The sequence below is a fragment of the Podarcis muralis genome, chromosome 3 (genome assembly GCF_964188315.1).
Source record: "Podarcis muralis chromosome 3, rPodMur119.hap1.1, whole genome shotgun sequence".
In the NCBI taxonomy this organism is placed as follows: Eukaryota; Metazoa; Chordata; class Lepidosauria; order Squamata; family Lacertidae; genus Podarcis; species Podarcis muralis.
In genome coordinates, this window is record NC_135657.1 from 94989117 (window position 1) to 95008871 (window position 19755).

General features: G+C 43.8%; 1 protein-coding gene across 9 annotated transcripts in view; it reads right to left on the reverse strand.

The window, feature by feature from the left end:
- Positions 1-19755, reverse strand: part of TRAPPC12 (trafficking protein particle complex subunit 12) — a 56339-nt gene that overhangs the window by 21829 nt on the left and 14755 nt on the right. For all 9 annotated transcript variants that reach the window (XM_028722455.2, XM_028722454.2, XM_028722447.2 and 6 more), the window contains 2 exons: positions 18514-18652; positions 4452-4564 (listed from right to left, as the gene is read on the reverse strand). In XM_028722455.2, coding sequence (XP_028578288.2) covers positions 4452-4564; positions 18514-18652 — 252 coding nt within the window. The remainder of the gene's footprint in view (positions 1-4451; positions 4565-18513; positions 18653-19755) is intronic.

Sequence of the window (19755 nt, forward strand, 5' to 3'; positions counted from 1 at the left end):
TGAACACTTGAAGAGATGCCAGGGACTGAATCCAAGATATTCTGCATGCTAATGTACATGCTGGCCCCTTTCCTGCAATAGGTTGGATCTGACATTATCTTTCCGTTCACAAAAGGGACTGCAATTCAGTGGAGGCTCTCACTGGTGGAAAGAGGGGTGGGCAAGCCACTCTTGCTGATTCCCCTGGAAGCCCCCTTCTACAGTTTGAGGTACTTCCAACCATCTGGAGCAGTTGCTGAGGAAGGCACAGGGGACTGGTGGGAGAAGGCAATCGAGAAGCATGCTGCAAGTGAAGGCCCCTTCATGGAAACTCTGGATCTGAGCCAATGCAATAAAATAAATAAAATACAAGCTGATTCCAAAAGAGGTGTTAAAAACAACCACCACCATCTAACCCAAACGTTCTCTCTCTTTGGTAGTTTTATAGCTTCCAGCAGGGGCTTCATTCCTAGTTAAACAATGATGTATCCTGTATCACACACATTTTCTTTCAGAACGATTTCTGTGATTAAAACGAAGTCTGGGCAAGCTAAAATAAAGATGGCTGTGATGATCTGGAAAATTATTTGGGCTGCTAGCTTTGAATGGTTTTGTGCCTGAAATTATAAATCAAACCTTCCATCTGCATGGAAGAAGATCTTCGGTTCCCTCCGTGACGCCTCAAATGCCACCACTCCTAAAATCATGATTTGTAGCATCCTTTGGCCTAAGAGAACTAAATGAGACTCATTCCAGAGCACTTGTACTTTAATTAGCTAGTCGTTTCTGCTGATCAGCAAATATAAGGGACTCCCTCTCCTGGGGACTGAGTGCACCGTTTCGGTGCAGATTTCAGCTCCTGCCAGCTGAGAGATGGAAGGCCCCAGCTGCAATTTGCATTTAAAGCCCCATCATCCCACTTTAATCAGTCATGGCTTCCACCAAAGAATCATGGGAACTGTGGTTCATGAAAGGTGCTGAGAGAGGGATGAGCGTGTAGATTCCTTTGACTTCTTTGTGGCTGAAAGGTAGCTTGCTGCGCAAAATTGAAAGCAATGTGGCCTTTGGGTCTGAAACTGTTTCCCCACCCTTGTTGTGGAACTTCATCTCTTGTCACCTCTCTTGGACATGATTCTTCCGACGACTTCCCTGCAATCAGTTACAGCACAGGTATCTGCCCACACCTTCCACAACAAAGGCAGGGGCAAAGTGGTCGCTCAGTTTCTCCTCATCCTCTGTCACTCCTTTGATGTGTGAGGGCCCAACCATCTCCTTACTCATTTCCCGATGTTCTTAGAAGACATTTTCACTGTGGGGTTTAGCAATATTGTCTTCACTTGCCTTTACCACCAGCTTACATTTGCCAGGAATTTATTTTCCTTTCTGCTCTTCCCATCTGGGCAAATCTTCCATCTTCTGAAAGAAGACTTTTATTTTATTTTAAGGTCACACATACATTATTACAAGTGTTAAAAAAGGTTCTCTGTGTTGCTTCATGAAAGTGTTCCTGGCATTTTGATGAAATATAGAACTGTGCTTTTGTTCCTAGGACGAATTTTAGATGGTGCATCTTTTCTGTTGAGTAAATATGTAGCCTATAGGCATTATCAGGACAAAACACACGGGAAAATAAGAATTGAATATTCTACACTTCAGGAGACTCGGCCTTGGTTTTTTATATATTTGTAAGGTATTTTTTAAAGCTCTTAGTTGTGGTTTTTTTTGTTTGGACCACTGGCCTGCCTAACATAAATCAATATACTTTTGTACTGGTGAGCCAGCGTAGTAGGGAATTGTCTTCAGGCAAACAAAAACTGCAGTGTGGATGTTAATTTATTTCTCCCTCCACCCCCATTCATCTCTGCGAAAATGTTCGTTCGAAAATCTAGCTGGGACCACTTAAAGACTGACACTGGTGAAAGAAGGCATTCACCTTGAGACATATTGGGGGGGGGGGTAGGATGTAAAAAGAAAAAGAAAAAAAGAAACTGCAAGTTTGAATTTGGTCCAGTAAGACCCTCAAACTCTCCAATGATGATTTTGGCACAAGATTTGCTGTTTGCAGAAGAGCGGTGTTTAGCCAGGCTTCTGGCTAGTTTTTAAATGTGCTGGTACAGACAGATTAGCTTTTCCATTTTCCTTGCCATGTTGAATGGAAGCAGTCAGCTGAACCACTTGAAATTACACACTTGCTGGTTCTCAGGGTGAGACTTGCCAGGGATGGGGAAACTGTGGCCCTCCAGCTATTGCTGGACTACAATGCCAATCACCCCCAGTCATTAGCCATGCTGCCTGGTGCAGATGGGAGTTGTAGTTCAGTCTCTCCAACTGCAGCAAAGTCTTTCCCATCCCTCTTGCATGCATATGTGTGAATTTGAGTTGTGATTATTAGTCTATCCTGATAAGGATAGCACCAGTATTCAGTGCTCTTGTAACCTCTAGAGGCAAACTAAGGCCTGGGGACTGGATCCAGCCCAATCGCCTTCTAAATCCGGCCCGCAGATGGTCCGGGAATCAGCGTGTTTTTACATGAGTAGAATGTGTCCCTTTATTTACAATGCATCTCTGGGTTATTTGTGGGGCATATGAACTCGTTCACCCCCCCCCCCATATAGTCCGCCTGCCCTGCCAAGGTCTGAGAGACAGTGGATTGGCCCCCTGCTGAAAAAGTTTGCTGTAGTGAGTGTAGTGGTTAAGAGCGGTAGACTCGTAATCTGGGGAACTGGGTTCGCGTCTTCACTCCTCCACATGCAGCTGCTGGGCGACCTTGGGCCAGTCACACTTCTCTGAAGTCTCTCAGCCTCACCTCACAGTGTTTGTTGTGGGGGAGGAAGGGAAAGGAGAATGTTAGCCGCTTTGAGACTCCTTAAAGGGAGTGAAAGGCGGGATATCAAATCCAAACTCTTCTACTTCTTCTTCTCTAGAGGTTAGACTACTGCCATATGTTACATGTAGGATTGCCTTTGAAATCAGCAAGAAGGCAACCAAAATCATCAGAAAATTGAGGTACCTTCCATAAGAGAAAAGGGACATTTTAATATTGAGGAAAAAGAGGACTAAGAGGGGTCAAGGCAAAAGGTCTTATTCAGTGTAGTGCTACACAGGATAAGAACAGAACAAGGTCTGCTTGCACAGTGAGATTTCCCGCACTCCGGCCACTATGCCCCCTGGAACCTGTTCTGGGTCTTTTCCCAATCTTCCAGAGAAGATTTAGGGATGCAGGGAGAGGAGACGAGGGGAAGTCCCGTTGTGCACGCAGACCTTGTTCTGTGCATGCAGCAACTTAACTGGATCTTGCCCAAAGACTTGATATGGAAAAGTGTACAGAGAAAAGGTCCCTCCTTTCTAGAACTCAATGAATTTATTGGCAGCAGATTGAGGGAAGTCAAAATAAAATACTCTTCACACAATACAGCTGACTGATGTCTTTAAAAGGGGTTAGAGACATTCATGGAAGTTGGGTCTATCAGTGATTAAGTAGCCTCCATGTTCAGTGAAAGGATAAAGGTAAAGGACCCCTGACCATTAGGTCCAGTCGTGGCCGACTCTGGGGTTGCGGCGCTCATCTTGCTTTATTGGCCGAGGGAGCCGGCGTACATCTTCCGGGTCATGTGGCCAGCATGACTCTGGCGAACCAGAGCAGTGCAAGGAAACGTCATTTACCTTCCCGCCGGAGCAGTACCTATTTATCTACTTGCACTTTGGCATGCTTTCAAACTGCTAGGTTGGCAGGAGCAGGGACCGAGCAACGGGCGCTCACCCCGTCGCGGGGATTTGAACCGCCGACCTTCTGATCGGCAAGTCCTAGGCTCTGTGGTTTAACCCAGTGAAAGGATGGCCCTGAGCAAAAGTGGCTAGGGACCAACCAGAGGAGATGCCTAGAGCCTTCATGGCCTGCTTAAGGATTTGATGGAGTCATCTGCTTGGCTTCTGTGAACGAGGCAAGGCTTTTGTTCGGATCCAGGTAGATTGTTGTCATATCCAGGATCAGGTTTGTTTGGTTTGATGAAAATAAAAATTACCAGCATCTTATTAAATGAGAAGATTGATATGGTTCAAAGTAGGATACATTGCTAACATTTAACTCTGGATATTGCCACCCTACAAGGTACAATTGTTTGTCACATTCCTAGGCTGATGGTTTGTTTAAAGTGAAAGCATAACTGAGTAGCAGTGGCCTTTGAAATACAGAGTTAAGGTGTAACGGACACTCACATTTCTAACAGCAAAATCTTAAGATTTCGGAGCACAGAGCATGAGCCAGTCAAAATGAAGCACTTTCAAATTCCACTGAGTCTGGAAAAGAGCAGCTTCTTTTAAGCCTACCCTGTCTGTCGAAGAATTATTGCATCATAACTGTGCAATGAATGACTGAAGCTTGATGGCTGTTCCAGACATTCTAAATACTCTGCCTACAGAAAGTGCAAGGCTACTGATGCCCAAGTACTGAAGAAAGACTGACTGCCCTTTACCTTTGTGCAGATTGTTTTCATACTGTGCAGTCTATCAAGCGACTCTTGAGGATTTCCGAGGTACTGCTGAAGTTCAGCATGCAAAATCCTCATGGAAAAAGGAACCATGGAACCTAGAATGGTAACAAAATGGATGGGTTGCAATTATTGTAGTTATCGGTACGGTCCACGTCTATCACAGGCATATGCTCTCTGCATATACTCAAGATAAGGTTATGTCTCTCTGGAGACGTGATCTATACAGGCCTGAAACAAACCTTAGCATGGAACAGCAAGCTGTAGATTTTGGGACAGCTGCCCACCCCCCTCCCTGCACTCCGTCACCCTTCTTCATTGTTGCACTTAATGAATTGTTTGCCTAATATCTTTGCCTAAAATTTCAAGATTTAAGTTATCTGAGGAAGTGATGAGCAAATGAAACCAGACCAGTGTTCAGCTGTGGTCTCCGTTTTATCTGTGAAACTGTAAGTGCAATTTGAGTTCCATTTACTCACTGATTTTTGTGGGGGTCTGAATGCAAACTAAATAAGGTTTCCGAGTTCTACACGTCTGTATGTGGCTGCCAGCCATTGTGATTTTAGCAACTGAAGAATCATTAGTCACTTTAGGCCTACAAGGGTCATTAGAAGTCATTTAAGTCCTTTCCTTTAGGGAAACCAGGTCTTCTTGTACTTGAAACATTCCTAACAGGTACTGCGCCTCATTTTTAAAAAGGTTTGAGCTTCTTCTTGGATGTCATAGAATTGTTGAGTTGGAATGAATCATGGGAGTCATTTAGTCCAACCCCCTCCAATGCAGGTCTAACGATTCCTTTACACAATGTTTTAGGACCCAAATTTACAAAACATGAAACTTTAGGGCTTAGAAAACAAATGAAAGTATTTTTTATACAATAACAATCCAATATATTTTTGCGAGGAGAATCCCTCTGTTAGGAACACACCAAATTGTCTAGTAGCCCAGGGTCTTTCCTGCTGACCTATGAGCTCTGCAATGCTTTCTTAACTACTTTAAATAACTTTATTCCTCTATTTTGTGTCCCCATCATTTATTCTTCTTGTCCTTCGTGGCTGTGGCTCTAAAGCCACAGTTTTCAGGTCTTATTACAGCACCCGGGCTGCTCACAATCCCCTCCTTTTCAGACCTACTGAGTATAAAAGCTTCACTCCACAGACAGATGGATAGTCACCATGCCACAGAGAGAAAAATATGACTTCACTAGCCCTGAGAATGGTTATTAAGCAAAGTTAATGATCCTACATGCTGCTGCATGGAAGGCCAACTCATTAGCAGAGAGGTTAGTGTGCAATGGAAATCCATATCGCAATCAGAAAGATGTAGCACCAGAGCTAATCCCACAGCTTCATTTTAGAAGTGGCAAATAAAGTTGGCAGCCAACCAGCACTGAAGTCAATTTCTTACAAAATGGGAGTTACTACTTGGCTCACTTCAGATTCGGGGGGTGGGGGGTGGAAACTTATTTCCCCACAGCATCTACACCATGAATCCTGGACGGCACAGGAATGGGAGCGACATGCATGAGGAACAGGCCAAGCACCCGACTTCTGCTACTTCAGAGCCTGGGAGTTTGAAGGTCAAGAGTGGAAGGTGCAATGCATTGGGAGGCAGGCTGGTTTTCCCCACTTTGGTCTTGGAAAAGATGGTTTTTCTTTCTCTCATTCCTCAGTTACATCCCAACTAAGCAAAAATACCAGGACTTTGACTTTCATAGTAATATTTTAAAATACAGTTTTAAAGCAGAGATACTGATAGCTTCCTTTATGATTTCGCTAAAGCATGATGTCACTTGCACTGCAGGACAAAAATCTTGTGAGCTTATGAAAATACAGTACTATTTAGTGACGGGGAAAGTCGGTTAATGCTGTGTCAAAATATCTGGATTTAGATGTGTAACTTTTGCTCAAATAGCACCAGCAAATTTAACTTTAGAATTAGACAATGCACACATAGAATCACAGAAATGTAGGGTTGGAAGGTACCCTGGGGATCATCTAGTCCGAGGTTTCCCAAACTTGGGTCTCCAGATGTTGTTGGACTACAACACCCATTATCCATAGCCAGAGGGACCAGTGGCCAGGGATGATGGGAATTGTAGTCCAAAAAAACAACCAGTGACCCAAGTTTGGGGAAACCTTGATCTACCCTTACAAGGTAGCATCACAGCAAAAGAAAAGAAAAGAAGAGCTAATCACCACTTTAAAAAGGCTTGACACTGACTACATGTTTCTTCACTGATGTCCCAGGATAAAAAGAGGCAACATTGATCACAAATTCCCTTAGTTCCACTATCTATCTATCATCTATCTATCTATCTATCTATCTATCTATCTATCTATCTATCTATTTATTATGGTTATTTACATCCTAGTTTCTAGGATATGCATCCTTCCAAGGTAATAAAATTGCAGCCACACAATTAAATCATAACAGTTCATTACCATTCTTTCCACAGGGCAGCAGATACTAGGCAAAGTCCTTCTAGAACAGCCTCTGAGGTGGTCTTCACCTCAATGCAGCAGAGCGAGAGATGGGGAACAGGGCTACTCCATCAGCTCCAATGAGAGACCAGTTACATTTGACAGTTTCAGCTTCTGAACTGGCAATTATTTAGGCTATGGTAGGCTATTGCTTAAAAATATACACCACCTATTTTGTACCAAATATTGACACCCAGCCCCAAAATAAAATAAAAAAGACTGCAAGACAAAGTTATCCATATATAAACTATATAATATTAAAATTTTAACCACAAATAATGGGTACTTATACTGTCCCTCTGTAGCCTGTTCATTTATTTATTTTGAATATTATTTTCAATTTTGCACTGAGAAATTTCTAATATGATCTGATTTAAAAGCATAACGAAAGGATTAGGCTACTGCAAATTAGTTTTGTGGTTCTGGAATAATTTTTAAAAACTCAAGGAAAAAACCAACTGTTTTCTGTCTTTTTGGGGCATATGGGGAAATAACACACACACCACTAACATCCAAAAGCAGACTCCTTCAAAATGAAGAATATAATAATTTATTATTTGTACCCCGCCCATCTGGCTGGGTTTCCCCAGCCAATCTGGGCAGCTTCCATAGAAACCAAAAATACACTAAAATATCACACATTAAAAACTTCCCTGAACAGGGCTGCCTTAAGATGTCTTCTGAATGTCAGGTAGTTATTTATCGCTTTGACATCTGATGGGAGGGCATTCCACAGGGCGGGCGCCACTACCGAGAAGACCCTCTGCCTGGTTCCCTGTAGCTTTGCTTCTCACAGTGAGGGAACCGCCAGAAGGCCCTTGGCACTGGACCTCAGCGTCCGGGCAGAACGATGGGGGTGGAGACGCTCCTTCAGGTATACTGGGCCGAGGCCGTTTAGGGCTTTAAAGGTCAACAGCAGCACTTTGAATTGTGCTCGGAAACATACTGGGAGCCAATGTAGGTCTTTCAAGACCGGTGTTATGTGGTCTCGGCAGCCGCCCCCAGTCACCAGTCTAGCTGCCGCATTCTGGATTAGTTGTAGTTTCCGAGTCACCTTCAAAGGTAGCCCCACATAGAGTGCATTGCAGTAGTCCAAGCGGGAGATAACTAGAGCATGCACCACTCTGGCGAGACAGTCCGCGGGCAGGTAGGGTCTCAGCCTGCGTACCAGGTGGAGTTGGTAGACAGCTGCCCTGGATACAGAATTGACCTGCGCCTCCATGGACAGCTGTGAGTCCAAAATGACTCCCAGGCTGCACACCTGGTCCTTCAGGGGCACAGTTACCCTATTCAGGACCAGGGAGTCCTCCACACCAGCCAGCCCCCTGTCCCCCAAAAACAGTACTTCTGTCTTGTCAGGATTCAACTTCAATCCATTAGCTGCCATCCATCCTCCAACCACCTCCAGGCACTCACACAGGACCTTCACCGCCTTCACTGGTTCTGATTTGAAAGAGGGGTAGAGCTGGGTATCATCTGCATATTGATGGACACCCAGTCCAAACCCCCTGATGATCTCTCCCAGCGGCTTCATATAGATGTTAAAAAGCATGGGGGAGAGGACGGAACCCTGAGGCACCCCACAAGTGAGGGCCCAGGGATCTGAACACTCATCCCCCACCACCACTTTCTGAACACGGCCCAGGAGGAAGGAGCGAAACCACTGTATAACAGTGCCCCCAGCTCCCAGCCCCTCTAGACGGTCCAGAAGGATGTTATGGTTGATTGTATCAAACGCCGCTGAGAGATCCAGCAGAACTAGGAAACAACTCTCACCTTTGTCCCTAGCCCGCCGGAGATCATCAACCAGCGTGACCAAGGCAGTTTCAGTCCCATGATGAGGCCTGAATCCCGATTGGAAGGGATCCAAATGGTCCGCTTCTTCCAGGCGGCCTGGAGTTGTTCAGCAACCACGCGCTCAATCACCTTGCCCAAGAATGGAAGATTTGAGACTGGGCGATAGTTGGCCATACTGGCTGGGTCTAAAGATGGTTTTTTAAGAAGCGGTTTAATGACCGCCTCTTTCAGCGGTTCTGGGAATGTTCCCTCACAGAGGGAAGCATTCACCACCCCGCAGAGCCCATCACCCAGCCCTTCCCGGCTTGCTTTTATTAGCCAGGATGGGCAAGGATCAAGTAGACAGGTGGTTGGTTTCACGCGTCCAAGCAGCCTGTCCACATCCTCAGGGGTAACGGATTGAAATTGATTCCATGCAACTTGACCAGACAGAGCTCTAGCACTCTCCCGCCCCAGCCCTGCTCCCACGGTGGTGTCTAGCTCCTTCCGAATATGAGTGATTTTATCTGCAAAAAACTTTGCAAAATCGTTGCAGGAGATCTTGGGGTCTTTACAAGGCCCCGGTGGTAAAGGTGGTTCCATTAAATTGCGAACCACCTGAAAGAGTCTCCTGCTACTATTTTCTGCAGATGCAATAGAGGCGGTGAAGAAAGTCTTCTTCGCCGTCGCTATCGCCACTTGGTAGGCTCGACGTTGAGCTCTAACCTGTGTCCGGTCAGATTCGGAGTGAGTTTTCTGCCACCGACGCTCTAGCCGTTTCAGCTATTGTTTCATCGCCCTCAGCTCCAAAGAAAACCACGGGGCTGTCCGGGCTCCATGCAATCAGAGAGGGCGCTTCGGAGCCAGACAGTCGATAAAGGTAAAGGTACCCCTGCCCGTACGGGCCAGTCTTGACAGACTCTAGGGTTGTGCGCCCATCTCACTCAAGAGGCCGGGGGCCAGCGCTTTCCGGAGACACTTCCGGGTCACCTGGCCAGCGTAACATCGCTGCTCTGGCGAGCCAGACCCATACACGGAAACGCCGTTTACCTTCCCGCTAGTAAGCGGTCCCTATTTATCTACTTGCACCCGGGAGTGCTTTTGAACTGCTAGGTTGGCAGGCGCTGGGACCGAACAACGGGAGCGCACCCCGCCGCAGGGATTCGAACTGCCGACCTTTCGATCGGCAAGCCCTAGGCGCTGAGGCTTTTACCCACAGCGCCACCCGCTGTCGATAGCCCTGGTTAACTCCGCATTCCAGCGGGCCACCAGGGAATCAGCTGAAAGGCCATCAACATGGGATAAAGCATCCCCTACCACTCTCTGGAAACCATTTGGATCCATTAAGTGGCGGGGGCGGACCATCCGAATTGGTCCCACCTCCCTGCAGAAGGGAAGGGTCGCGGAGAAGTCCAGTTGCACCAGGAAGTGATCTGACCATGGCACTTCTTTTGTTTCACTTTTACTGAATTGCTGCAGGAGAAAAACACAAAGGCAGACCTTGGGAGCACAGGAGTGGTAATGACAAGTTAGGGAAAGTCTTTCGAGAAGGTAGATGGTTGCGAACCTTTCTCGTCAAAAATCTGCAAGGCAAAACCATGTTGACCAGGAAAGTTTAGGGACGTTAAGTGCTCCAGAAGCTACTCAGTCAAGTTTCACAAGAGCCACAGAGGCAGAAAGACTAAGTCCTAATAGGACACTTCTGAATCTACCATAAAGACCCACCAGCTTTGCTTGGTCTGCTCGCCCTACAACCGTTGTATGACTTATCAGCCTCCAGGTAAGACTGTTTGTGCTGTTTGTTGTGTGAGTTATTGCTTGATTGCTGGCTGAGTGAATGTAGCTGGGGTGAAGTTGTGGCCCAAGACTTGTCTTACTTTCACAGCAGGCCCTGTCCTGAAATGAGCAACCACAAAGGGGTTTGCCGTTTTTCTGAGGGGGTTTGTGTGTGTCACACTGGGGTGATACAGGGGCAGGGGCACCCTGCGCTGTCAGCCAGGATACAGAAGTGCAGGCTGCCTGAGAGAGCTTTTCAATCAAAATTTTGGTCGAAACAGCAAGACTTTGGATTTGTGGCACGACGACACGGCCACATTGAACTTTCTTCCAGCTTCAGATTAAAAAGCCAGGACAAAAAGAGGCTAATAAAGGAGAGCACATTCCCACAGAAAAGGGAAATCTAGTTGTTGTAATGAGCAGACAAGGAAACAGGTAACATGAAAGCCTGCCTAATTAATCGTAAATAGAGGCAGTCCTCAAATGCTCATGAGGACAGATTTAAAAGCTGGACAATGCCTCATAGTTCACCTGTGAGTTTCTGGCAGCGGGACAGACTCTGCGATAACCAGGATTATGAACTATGGAAGGGGGGGGGGAGGGAATCACACTGAAGAGTCTTATATAAACAAGGTGCATTGGTTAGTCACAGCATTCTAGAAGAATTATGCACACCTACAGGTTTCTCACAGTGGTAATAACCCCTTTTCAAAATAAATTTCCACAGTTCCAGAAGTCTCTGAGAGGTTTTAAGCAAGGGCTGGGTTGTTTCTGCACCATGCGAAACATGGAGGACATCTCTAAGACTGTTAAGCAGTTAACTGTGTCTACAAGTCAGTGTTTATTATAATGGTCAAATGCATGATGGCATAATGCTTCTGCATAATGTGTATCTACTGTAAAGCCAGTAAGTGAGGGATATGAACAGGCTTGAGAAGTATGTGCACGTTAAGGATCCTGCTGCAACAGTCCCTTTCAGACGTTAAGAGATGTGCTTCTCGTAATGTCTGAAGCTAGCCTTAAGGAGACGGCAAAATATCCATCATTCTTATGGAGAGGTTGTGAAGAAATGGTGATATTCTGAAGATTCTGTTTACAGAGTCCTTTTTCACTCCCCTTTTCTCCCCACCTTGTTCCTTTCGCTGAGACCTGGGCCATCCAGATTTAGAAGGAAAGAAAACAGAGTCAACTTTAATGAATTTGTATCCCCAAGTGCCACATTTTGCTCCTCTCCACAGGAGTAAATAGTATAATTATTTGAGGGAATCTAAAGGGGTGAAACTTCAGACTCCACTAAGGAGGAGGCTAAGCCAGTTTCCTGCCTTAGCCATTAAGAGATAAGCCTGCTCCTATCTAAATTATCACTATTCTGGGTATTTCCTTATCATGCTAGAGAGTGATGGCACCTGGAAAACGACTGTACACAGGATCCTTTTAAAAATTATGATCATGGGCAGGATTCATCTAATAACTATTATTGCCCCATCACCCCCTCCTTGTCCTACAAAACCAAACTCCAACTCATCAAAACATGGCAGCAGGTTAGTGCAATCCAATACTTTGTGCAGCAGAAATTAAGGTGGGGTTACCTGAGGTCTGGCATACATAAACATGTGCTCTAATCTAGGACAAGATTTTCATAAATGGGAATGGGTCAGATAAAGAAGTAGAAGGTAATTAAAAAAACAAATTGAGGAGAATGCAGCTTTTTTCATGGCAAGTTATTTGGAGTTAAAAAAAGAACAGACACACATAAGGAAAACAACCAACCAAAATGTTACAGTCAGTATGTATAGGATACTTTGCAGCTAAAATGCTATGGTTAGAAACCAAGACATGCAAACAACAAAATCAGATTTCCATGAGCACAAAAAAAAAAAAAAAATCCCTGTCCTTATTTTAGTACTCAACGTTCTATGTAAGGAACTAATGAATAGCCTGGGAAAATAAGGTAAGCAAAAGTGTTGAGTTGGTCAGCAATCTGGGTGGAGACAACTTGGAGTTACCATGCGGGAGCATGATATGCATAGAGTTGTATTTGTTCTTTTTAAAAGGCTTTAGGCAAATCCTATGTCATGTGGGAACTAAAGATTCCAAGGCAAGGAGAAAGGTGACAGAAGTCAAACTGGGCTGCAGAGGTGAGGGTACAGCATTAAGCTGGTATTCAGGAAAGTAGGAACAAGGGAGACAAAGAGCAACAGAGGAAGAAGAGAAGATGTTGAGCAACGATTGCACAGGCAGGAAAAAGAAACAGAGAGAGAAATAATACTTGTGACTTGTGAGGCAGTATTACCTTGGGCTGTAGCAATTATATAGCATCAGTACCAAGAACACAGAACTCAGTGGGCAGCGCTAGGAATAGCTGCTGGGTTTACAAAACAGAAAAGTGTATGAAAAACACCAAGAAAGCGATGTAATTATAGGATGGAAAGAACTTTAGCCATAAGGATCTCCAGTGCAGAATTCTTCATCTTGAAGAGATGCATAACGCATTCTCCAGCAGGTGTGAAGGTAGCGTATTACTATTAGTAAGGCTGCCACTAGAGGGGGAACAAAACACATCCTTCAAGTGGGCCCTGCCAGCTCCCACACTGAAAGCAAAGTATTTTCTGCTATTTCTCCCCCTCGTGTCATAATTACTTTACCGAAACACTGGAACACCTACAGTTGTTTCAACGTCTTAGAAGTATGTGATTTATATATATATAAAAAAGAGAGGCAAAACTGGAAAATGTTTTTTCTTTCTTTTTTAAACCAATCTCTTGAAGCAAAAGGAATACCGTATTTTTCCCTCTATAACACGCAGATTTTTTCTCCTAAAAAGGAAGGGGAAATGTCTGTGCGTGTTATAGAGCGAATGTGTGGTCCCTGGAGCCAAAAAATCAAGCAAAAGTCAAATCGCGAGTCACGGAGAAGGGAAACCTGAAAAGAGGAAGTGGCAGCTTTCCTGCATTCTGCCTCAGGGTCTTACTGCCCACCCTCCTCTGTTTCGTTGCTGTGATTGCTGAAACGGAACAAAGAGCAGGGAAAGCCCCTCCCCTCCAGGCAAGCAGTGTCGTTCTTTCTAATTCCTCTCTGTGCTCCGGTGCTGCTGGGGGAGAGGGAGAGAGAGTGGGGGAGGGAGAGGGAGAGGGGGGGGAGGGAGAGGGAGAAAGAGGGGGGAGGGAGAGAGAGAGAGAGAGAGAGAGAGAGAGAGAGAGAGAGAGAGAGATATGGCTGGCTTGGGGGGGAACTTTTGCCTTTCTTTTTCTCCCACCGGTTAAATCCCTCTCCAGCATTCTTAGCCAGCTGCTTCTCTGCCCTCTCATGTCCCTTCTTTGTTTTTCCTTCGCTCCCCACTTAAAATGTGGTTACAAAGCATAGATCCCACTGTTGCCTGGGGCTGCAATGGTGCAAAAATGTGGTTAAAAAGCATGGATCCACATGGATCCTCAGGATCTTTGCATTGGGTCACCCCAAATTCACCATCAGATCACATAGCATGTCCATGGCTACAGCCTGCACCAAAAAAAGCACGCACCCACTGTTGCCTGGGGCTGCAATGGTGCAAAAATGTGGTTACAAAGCATGGATCCACAGGGATTCTCAGGATCTTTGCATTGGGTCACCCCAAATTCACCATCAGATCACATAGCATGTCCATGGCTACAGCCTGCACCCAAAAAATCACGCACCCACTGTTGCCTGGGGCTGCAATGGTGCAAAAACGTGGTTACAAAGCATGGATCCACAGGAATTATCAGGATTTTTGCATTGGGTCACCCCAAATTCACCATCAGATCACATGTCTGTGGCCACAGCATGAAGCACAAAAATGATACATCCACTGTTTCATTCAGAATGTTTTTTCCCTTGTTTTCCTCCTCTAAAAACGATGTGCGTGTTATGGTCAGGTGCGTGTTATAGAGCGAAAAATACGGTACTTTTAAGTCCTTGTAAAAGATGGAAGAGGATGGAAAGATAGACCCTTTTAAAGCCATGTGACAGCTGCCACATTCTAAAAGCTAGATTTTTTTTTCTAACGCAGATGACCATGGCAGGGTAATCGTAATTGCCACACCTATGCTGGAAATCCTTTGAGCGATGAAGGTGGTCCTCTTCGGACCATGCCAATCGTATGCTGGCTCAGGAGCACTCCTCGTGCCTGTGACAACCTCAAGCCGGTGGAGCTAGCCTGTGAGTTCCTTCTCTTGACAGAAGGAAAGAGGACTTCCTTTAGTTAAAACCACTACACCAACTCAATGATATCCAGCATTTCCAAAGAACAAGCAATCGTCGGAGAATTTAAGGCTTGAAAAGACCTGACGGGCAGCAATATCCTAAAGCTACACTTACTATCAAAATTAACCTTTGCTTTCTCGTCAAATTGCCTTCACAGGGCAGGTAGCCTGACAGCAACCGCCTACTAGAACTAAAAAAAGAAAAAGCATTACCAGCAGAATGAACGAAAACCATACCTTGAAATAGTCACTAAAGGCAGGCAATTGGCAGTGGGGGGGGGGGCGGTCTTTAGGGCGAGCAGGACAAAATAGAAAATTTAAGTAAACAAGACCTAATTGCATCTCTGTAATGAAATAGATACAAAGGCAATTGTCACGCAGGTTAATATACAATTTCTGAGGAACATCACATGTGAATGGCAGGATGTGTTTGCCATAAAGAGAGGAGTATATGGATGCTAGGGTGTACACTGGGATGCGTTCATCGGCTATTATGTTCTGTATGGGGTGGGATGTGTACAAGAGCTGGAATCTGGCTCCTACAAGACTAAATACTAGATGAGGAATGTGAATGGGCACTAAGATTTTGTACAGACAAGGTCCGTATAGTTAAAGCTATGGTATTCCCAGTAGTGATGTATGGAAGGGAGAGCTGGACCATAAAGAAGGCTGATCGCCGAAGAATGGATGCTTATGAATTATGGTGCTGGAGGAGACTCTTGAGAGTCCCATGGACTGCAAGAAGATCAAACCTATCCATTCTTAAGGAAATCAGCCCTGAGTGCTCACTGGCAAGACAGATGCTGAAGCTGAGACTCCAATACTTTGGGCACCTCATGAGAAGAGAAGACTCCCTGGAAAAGCCCCTGATGTTGGGAAAGATTGAGGGCACAAGGAGAAGGGGACGACAGAGGACAAGATGGTTGGATAGCGTTTTCGAAGCGACCAGCATGAGTCTGACCAAACTGTGGGAGGCAGTGGAAGACAGGAGTGCCTGGCGTGCTCTGGTCCATGGGGTCACAAAGAGTCGGACACGACTAAACGACTAAACAACAACAACATGGACTGCATACTACATGGCATGTAAGGTAGGCTATGAAGAGCTGGCTGTATTTTAATTAACAAAAGTAGATGCCACAGAAAGAGCTGTGGGATTCTAGTTGGAGAAAGGGGATGAGGGAAAGTGAAAAATACGTGGTGTGTCAATAAAAGTTGGCAGTTTAAGTTGGAAAATTCAGACTCACACAAATATGGACCATAAAAGAGGCAGAATTTATCCAGAAGGGAAAAGTTACTTTGGAGTAAAAAGAAAAGCATTTAACAAGTCTAGTTGCATAGACGCCAAGGATAAAGTAGTACTAGAAATGTTAAGAGACACCCATGGAAATTCATAACATTTCCAGACTGAAATTCACATGCTGTTCGGAAATGAAATGCATTTCATTTCATTCAATGAATATTTTGAATTGATCCAAATTACACACATGAATTAAATGAAATGTATTTTATACCACTTTCATAACCATTATTTATTTGTATCTCGACACATTTGATTGCAAAGTGCATTTTAATTGCCTAATTCGTTTAACTATTGTGAATCAAAATGAGATAGATAAATCAAAGATTTTACAGTTATGCTTGTTACACCAAAAAATGAAAAGAAAAATTAGCAACCATCAGCATATTATCATAGATGACGGTTACTGCGCAGTAGATAAAATATATGTATGATTTATGTTTATTTTATCATTTAAATTAGCTGTTTAACGACACAGATTCATTTTTCATTTTCAATACAGTTTATTGCAAGGCAGACTGTTAGGTATGCCCTTTCTACCTCTTAGGCCATCAAGACAGCATAGCCCTCAAATATGAACAAAGGAAGGGTGACGGTCTTTTCCAAGCTTTGATCTAATACACCTGCCATTTCCTATTATAGGAAGATCAGCTGGATCCCTGCATTATCTGACTTTTTGATCTGATTATAGATATCAATTCCTTAAGAAGCTAGATAGGTAAGGGGTTAAAAAGATATCTCTTCTTCAGTATGCTTAGTCTTGGACTATTCTGCAATTCTAAAGTCTCATCTTTTACTTTTAGCAATTTTGTAGCCCAGTACAGACATAATGCTACACCATAGTTAGTACTAAACAAGTCACTGCCTTAGCAATGGTTGATTAAGATTCACAGACGTACAGAGGGCATGCATAAGAAGACGTCAGCAAACCTTCATTCTAAATTTACAAGCAGAGAATAGGGAGCCGGGTAATATTAACAACATAGTTCGGACATGACACTTCACTATGGTTCAATTCCAAACATGATTTGCAAATTCGGTTCAAGTCATTCATTCACATCCTGGTTTGTAACCAAACCTTAGCCATGGTTTACATTTCCAATACAGTGTTGAACCAGGATTTAAGAAAAACAAACCATGGATATGAGTTAGGTTCGCACAAGACATGCTTTTTACCTCAAAACCTGCTTTCAGTGTTGCTGATAACCTCCAAGGATCAAGCTACAGGATTAAAGTTCAATGTGTTCCTTAAAAGAATAATTCTAAGCTTTGGTGTTGGGGGATGGGGGTTGTTTTGAGTGTGTGTGTTTGTGTGCAAGCCTGTCAGAGGTACCAACAGATCCGACCATGCTTGCAAAAAGAGAGAACTTCTGGAGCCTCACACTGAACACATCAATATTGCATGACCTCAGCCTCTCTAGGTAGTACCAGCAACGCCTTGCTTCAGTGAATGAAGGTATTTTGAGCATTCAGTCCACAAAGGTCTTTAACAACCACCTCAGAAATAGCATAATTTTTGTCAGAGCAGATGAAGGCAGAAGCCGAAACATTTTGCTATAAGAATTTAAGATTTCTGTTTTGTTAATCACTGTGATAAACTAAACATCTGGTTTGGGCGATTAACTGCATCCTACCATGATCCTGAACAAACTTGTCTGAAGGGCTGGTCAATGCTTTCATTACTATTTATCATATGAATGGCAGGTGTTTCATATATTTTTTTAATAAAAAAATGTGTTTATCTTTTTAAAATGTGTTTGAAGTCACTTGGAGACTTCTGGATAACAAGAGACTAACAAGTTTAATAAATAACAATATAATTTGGCCTCTGTTTAAATATATATATATATAGAGAGAGAGAGAGATAGTGTGTGTGTGTGTATGTATGTGTGTGTGTATATATATATTACATATATATACACACACACACACACACACACATATATATACATACATACATACTTATATGCATATACATACATATATATATGTTTGAACATATATATATAAAATAAACTGGATATACTTTCTAAAATGCTTTTGCATATTACATGCTTGCTATCTTTTACCAAACATGTGCTTCTTGAAAAAAACACAGACCTAAGTTCACTGTATTTTGCTTTGAAGGATATTTAGACTCCTTACTACCTGCCACAGTTATGTAAAGGATAACCACTGTGGATCAACTGGAAGAGACTTTCCGTGAACCAGCATGGTCAAAAGACCTTCAAGAAGTTAGGCCACCATTGTGTTGTTTCTGTCTATAAAGTTGTCTTACTCCCTTTAAGGTTGAAAACTTGGGTTCCCTCTTCTAAACTAGACAAAATAGACAAAAATAGACAAAATCCAGCAACATTAAAATCTTGAAACTCCCATGAATGTCAATGGAATATATTTAAGCATGTTCTTAATTCTCTGACTGAAGTCAATGTGATCTAAACACTCTAATGCCCAGCTTCCTTAGTATTAGAAGAACAGAATATAAACAGATTTACCTTTGCGTCCTGGGTATACATTGGGGTAGTACTCGTAATATAGGTCTGCCTGGTCTAGGTTTCCAAATGGTTCAAATTCCATTTCAGCGTTTTGGAAGAGACCCAGTTTCATGAGGAGTGCAAGTCTTACAAACCAAAGCTTGAAAAAGGAAAAAAAGAAAAGAAAAAGTGGTGGTGGGGGAGAGACAGATCATTTGACAGCATTTACTGCAAAACCCAAACAAACTTACTTTACTATTAGTTTTTTATTATGATGCCTAAAAAGCAGCCTATGATACATTCACAGATATCCACATAACAGATGCCTTTGGCCAAAATCAGAAAGCTAAAATAGGTGGTCGTCTTCACTTAACTATCTTTATTTTCTGCTCATCTGCCAATGAAATAACAGCAACTAACATCATATAAAAGGTAAAGGTACCCCTGACCATTAGGTCCAGTCGCCGACGACTCTGGGGTTGCAGCGTTCATCTCGTTCTATAGGCCGAGGAGCCGGCGTTTGTCCGCAGACAGCTTCTGGGTCATGTGGCCAGCATGACTAAGCCGCTTCTGGCAAACTAGAGCAGCGCATGGAAACATCGTTTACCTTCCCGCTGGAGCGGTACCTTTTTATCTACCTGCACTTTGACATGCTTTCGAACTGCTAGGTGGGCAGGAGCAGGGACCATGCAACGGAAGCTCACCCTGTTGCGGGGATTCGAACCGCTGACCTTCTGATCGGCAAGCCCTAGGCTCTGTGGTTTAGACCACAGCGCCACCCATGTCCCTTGTAATGCTACACATTAACTAGGGCCTATTTCTGCACCCACGTCTCGCAACATCATATAGTTGTACATATAATTTATGGCTGTTATTATTAATTGAATTTATTTGTCACTTTCTTATTAAAAGTAACTCCAAGTGACTAACACTAAAACCAACATTAAACTAAAACTATTTAAAAGCTAAAAATGCATTCATATTTAATTAAACGCAGGTCTAAGACATCCTACTTGAAGGAGACCACAGATAATTAAATGCCAAAGGATGGTATCAAAAGTCACCAAGAGAGCAAGGGGAATTAACAGGGACACACTCCCCCTGTCTCTCTCCTGACAAGGGACCAAGACAATTTCCATGACAAAAATGGCCCAGGCTGCAATGGATAGACCTAGGGCAAAACATGCCAATTTGAGGACGGGATTTGCTGCTCTCATCCAATCCTGATTCCTCCAAACTGGCTGCCATCACAAGTTGAAAAGA